Genomic DNA, 5,402 nt, shown 5'->3' with positions numbered 1-5,402 from the left:
ACGTTCAACTGTCTTTTTGTCGTCTCGAAAAACAACGTGTCAGACGAAACAGACACATAAAAAGGACACTTTGTAAGGAGAATAAAACCAAAATCCTGCACATTTCAGTGTCTGATTGAGGCCGCAGCTCCTAATGACCCACCCATTAGCAAATTGGGTCTATTCATATGATAAGAGGATGGTAAATTGGCGATCGCTATTGGGTCATGACGTGGCAAAAAAAAAACGCCCCATTTCACCAGTATAAACAAGTCCACATGTTGGGTTGGTTTCATTCCGACTGAAGAGCCACAAGATGCCGCTACCTATCTCTGCTACTGAGGCTTCGCACCGGATTCAAGAGGAACTTGATCTGGAGAGCGAGGAGGACAACCACTCCTCGGATGAAAGTGGTGAAGACACTGAGGATGAACGCATCCACTTTGAGCTTCGTTTTGACCCCGCTGAAGATATTTGTATTGAGTAAGTTATATTCATTTTACTCTTGTCTTGTATATTCATTTGACTCTAGCTCAATGTATGCTGTTGGTTAACTTATAGGGAGTAAAACGCATGCCATGATTTGCTCTTAGTTGGGTGTATTATTTCAGGTTACTGCCGTCAACTGCACGGTGATTTTGAATCATATATGTCGCTAAGACTATTATACAGTAAAGGCATATCATGCTCAGAGTTAAGTATAAGGTGGACGTTTGGAGTATGTTGTCTGCGCAGAAAGGAGTAAAACAAAGGCTTACACGGTGGCTATATAGCAGCCAGTGATGTAAACATACAAACGCTAAAAACATGTTTTACTCCTGTTAGAAATCATTAATGTATGCTATTATAATACTTATGAGTAGGCTTAAGTCGAAACTAATGAGGTGTAAATGATCGAAACTGGTGAAGTGATTATAGAAAGACATGTAAATATATGTAGTTGTCATGCATGGTCTGTCTAATGTGTGAACTGCAGCGCGGAAATTCTATGTTTTAAAAATGCATGAACATAAAAGGAAAGACTAACCTTTTTTAATTTACTGTAACTTACAGAAACTTGGAGAACATTGCACCCGCACCGCCAAGGAAAAGAGCACGATGTCAGCCCAAACAGGATGCGTGGTCATGGAAGACAGAAAATGATGACGATGCCACTCCATCAACACTGCCGTTTCTTCCTGCAAGGGAGCCTGGTGTGCAGCTGAGTGCAGCAGACAACCACACTCCTCTGGACCTCTTCAAGTTGTTCTTTTCAGAGGATGCTGTGGAAACCCTCTGCCAAAACACCAACAAGCAAGCTGCTGGGAACATAGCCAGAGGTGCAACGTACAGATGGGTGGATGTTGGAGTTGCTGAATTCTACAAATACATTGGACTGTTATTCTACATGGGCATGATCAAGCTGCGTGACATTAATGACAACTGGAAGAATACCATCTTCTCACTCCCTTTCCCGGCAGAGTTGATGGCAAGAGACAGATACAGAACAATATCCTGGAATGTGCACATGAGCGACCCAGATGAGGAGAGAGTGAATGATGCCCAGACTGGAACCTCAGCACACGACGGACTGTTCCGGCTCAAACCCCTCATGAACACCATCCAGAATGCCTGTAAGGCATTCTATCATCCCCACAGGAACATTGCTGTGGATCAGCATATGGTGGCTTGCAAAGGACATACCATTTCAAATGATTTCAAGTTGTTTGTGCTAGCAGACTCCAGCAATGGGTACACTTTGGACTTTTCCGTATACACGGGAAAGAACAACTTCCCCACAGTGCAAGGCCTCTCTTATGACTCTGTCATGTCACTGATTGACATAAAGTATTTGGGATCTGGATACCACGTGTACATGGACGATTTCTATACAAGCCCAAAGCTTTTCAAGGACTTGTTGGCTTTCAAGTTTGGTGCTTGTGGAACATACCGAGATTCCCGGAGGGACTGTCCACGCAGTGATGTCAATGTACTGACAAAAAAGTCCCCTGGAGGAACGTACCGCTGGATAAGGGATGGTCCTCTTGTTTATGTGAAATGGATGGACACACAAGAGGTGTCTGTCTGCTCCACCATCCATGCAGCCTACACTGGGGATACAGTAAAGAGAAGAGTGAAATCCAGACAGGGTGTCTGGTCTTCACAGTCCTTTCCATGCCCCTCACCTGTGGTAGAATACAACAAGTTCATGGGAGGTGTGGAGGAGTTCATGGGAGGTTTCCCAGGAGAGTTGATCCAGTATTACACAGCACAGCACAAAACCATGAAGTGGTACAGGAAACTCTTTATTCACTTCCTGGATATTGCTGCAACAAATGCCTACCTTCTCCACAAAGAACTCATGCAAAACATGCACAAGGACAGCATGACCCAGAAGGCTTTCAGGGAGGAGCTCACTGAACAGCTGTGTGGTGTCACTCAGACACAAAAGGCTCCTGTAAAGGAGGACAGTGATTTGCACATTCCAGTTTGTGGGGTTGAGCTGAACACTGATGGTGGGAAGAAGGCTCATGCTAACCGCAAGACCTGTGCATATTGCAGGAAGCATAGGGGAAAGCAAGCAAAAACCCTTTGGAAGTGCAGAGCATGTCATGTCTACCTTTGCCTTCTACCAGAGAGAAACTGTTTTAATGCTTGGCATGATGAGGAATGATCTTTTCTGTAATCTATTGAGATATAACCTACAGCTGAAGAGTCCATATTTGTATAGTCTTTTGGGATTTCAAAACTGATGGTTGTGGGGACAGAATGCCACAATGACATGCCAGGCCCATTACCTATTGGCCATTGTATTTCACAGGTGGGCCATGAGCAGTGACAATGGGGAGGGGCAATCAAATGTTTGTTTGCACCTACAGTATATCATCAATATTCATTGTGTAGGGACACTGGTTTTGGAGAGGAAAAGGTTACTCTGAAGTTACTAATATTTAGTAGTGAAACCAGAGAATTGCTGAAGGCTGAAATCACCCTATGTGTAGTGAACAACTATGTTTACAAGGTTCAGAGTTCAAAAGTCTTGGCCAGAAATATTTACAATGTGTTGTAAGTCTCAAGTCTGAGCACCACTGAAAGAAGGTTTTTGTAAGGGTATCTTTACATTTGATTTAAATTAAAAATGTATTTATTACATTCCTTGTAGTCTCGTGTTATTTCTTAAGTTTTCTAGATTATAACCATATTTGGCACGTTTGCGAAGAAATTTCGAATCAGCCAACGGCCTGGCCTCACTGTTAAACTCAAAAACTCCGACGAGGCTACAGCTGGCATGAAGAAGATCTCAGCACCATGGACAGCATCATCCGTTTCTAGCTGTTCGGCGAACCGCTCCCTGACTTGTCACCAGGGGCGTTTCTAGGATTCAAAGAAAGGGGGGGCTTAGCCCCAAGGGGAGTGGCATGTTTGTGCGCGGCAATTTTTCTTTTTTAAGGCCCATTTGGGGTCGCGGATATCCATTGTTTCAGACAGTTCATAGATTGGTTTAATCAGAAAGAGTGTGATTTTGCTCTGTAGTTTTGCTTGCATTCAGTATATGATAACACAAGAGACAGAATGACAGGGTCATAGTGAAATTTGACAACACAAATATACCAGCTGTGGTGAAATGACCTGTTCTGAGCACCAAAGCTGTCCTGTGGGTAGCTCTTCAGCTTAACCTGTCTGGGCCCTGTGTCTTTTTCACCTAAATCATTAGTTGCTGCAGCTGCTTGGTCTGTCTCTTCCTCTCTCTGACTCTCTGCCTCAGCCTCTCCTTCTGCATGACCATTTAAGATAAGTTCAAACATTGAAACATTAACTGATCGATATCCAGAAGCCAATTGTATGACTTGGCATAAAAATATCATGTAATAATCTAGTTTAGGCTAACCCTTGGAGTAGCCTAGGCCTGACAACAAATGCCTATACATTTCTACCACAGTAGAAGAAAATAAAAAAAACTCCACTCATTCCCTTCTAGACCTGTAGACCACTAACCTCCATCACACCGGCTCCTTCAGCCCTGTCAATCTCCTGCTTCTCTCTCTCATCTGACTGGGCGGAGCTTCCACCTCTCCTAAAGAATGTTCTTATATCCATCTGGTCAATGAATTGGATGATATACCGGACAATAGCGTTATGACTTATGAGGGACACTATGACAATTAGTTTTCACTAGCATTAACTGATTATAAATAACAACATTCTATAGGGACTGATAATATTGTTTTGAAATACTAGAGAGATATATCAATGCAAAGAATAGAGAGATGTCGATAGTTATTTCTTGTGTTTCGAATTCGCTCGTTCACACTCTTGCTAACTGGTGACAGTTTCTAACAAAGTAGCAAGCTAGCTTAGTTTTCATATAGCCCACTACAATATTCGCTTTCATTTGCCTCATATCAAGTAAACCTAAAGCAGGTAACACTCGTTAACAACTACAGATAGCCACATTCTGTAACTTCTTGTACTTACAATTTCACTCCGTGCATCATTTACTTTGAAATCCTTGTCTATAATACTGGCTGTCGTTGACGAGAGACGGTACTAGTGCCCGGGTTTTATATCGTAAAGTATGATGAAAGGCTATTGGATTATAATTTGAAGGGGGAGTAAACATACAAACCAGAACGCACGCACATAAGTAGCATGTTAGAGTTATAAATAACTTGTCCGTGTCAGAAACAATAGTTTAATTATTATTATTTTTTTTTTAAGCCAATAATGCCAAATGATTTGGGGGGGCTGAAGAACATTTTAGGGGGGCTTCAGCCCCCCCAAAATAGGCCTAACGACGCCCCTGCTTATCACCAAACAGTCTTCTTGTAGGCTGCAGTGAATTCAAAGGTTCCCAGTTTTATCAGCCTCAAAATGAGCCGCTAAGCAAAAGGAAAACGCTTGGTGGTGTTCTGCAATAAACCAGTTCAAGTGGAACTTTTCCAATTGATTTAAAGCCTGTATATTTCAGCGGTCACCTAATGCAAACATGTCCTACAAGCCATACATTTTATTTGCTCTTAAAAGGAAATCATTCAGAAGCAAAGGGAACAGTAAATTGGATTCGATTGTTAACATACATCTGCCTTAACATAAAACTCCTATTACAAAGCAGCATAAAATGGAGTATAGCTATCTGGAAAAGAAGCTCTGAAAATCTCCAGTCATTTAAAGTTGTCAGGACTGAGGTAAAACACTGTAAATCAAACGAAAGCTGCTCATTACAAAGCTTCTTCTGTCCACCTTTGCCGCGATGCTTCAAAAGAGTTACACTTACATTCGGCCATGAACAAATGAAACAGAGACATGAATTGTTGAAAACAAACATTGACAAAATTGTGGCTAATTAGAAAACAAAAAATTCGTCGAGGCTTGCTTCATTTTCCACACGTACAACACGTACAAACTTTAGCATTTGAGTATCTGCTGTGCTGTACTTTCTACCA

At 42.0% G+C, this 5,402-nt stretch overlaps 1 protein-coding gene across 1 annotated transcript; it reads left to right on the top strand.

The window, feature by feature from the left end:
• The first annotated feature begins 295 nt into the window (after positions 1–295).
• On the top strand, positions 296–3,315 carry LOC122129171 (piggyBac transposable element-derived protein 4-like). The gene is made up of 2 exons (XM_042704222.1): positions 296–462; positions 1,033–3,315. Exons 1-2 carry the CDS (start codon positions 296–298, stop codon positions 2,630–2,632), a joined length of 1,767 nt encoding a protein of 588 aa, XP_042560156.1. The 3' UTR covers positions 2,633–3,315.
• Positions 3,316–5,402: the final 2,087 nt, after the last annotated feature.

The sequence above is a fragment of the Clupea harengus genome, unplaced genomic scaffold (genome assembly GCF_900700415.2).
Source record: "Clupea harengus unplaced genomic scaffold, Ch_v2.0.2, whole genome shotgun sequence".
Taxonomy (NCBI): domain Eukaryota; kingdom Metazoa; phylum Chordata; class Actinopteri; order Clupeiformes; family Clupeidae; genus Clupea; species Clupea harengus.
Note: the sequence above shows the minus strand (reverse complement) of the source record. Positions and strands in the feature narration are given on the sequence as shown.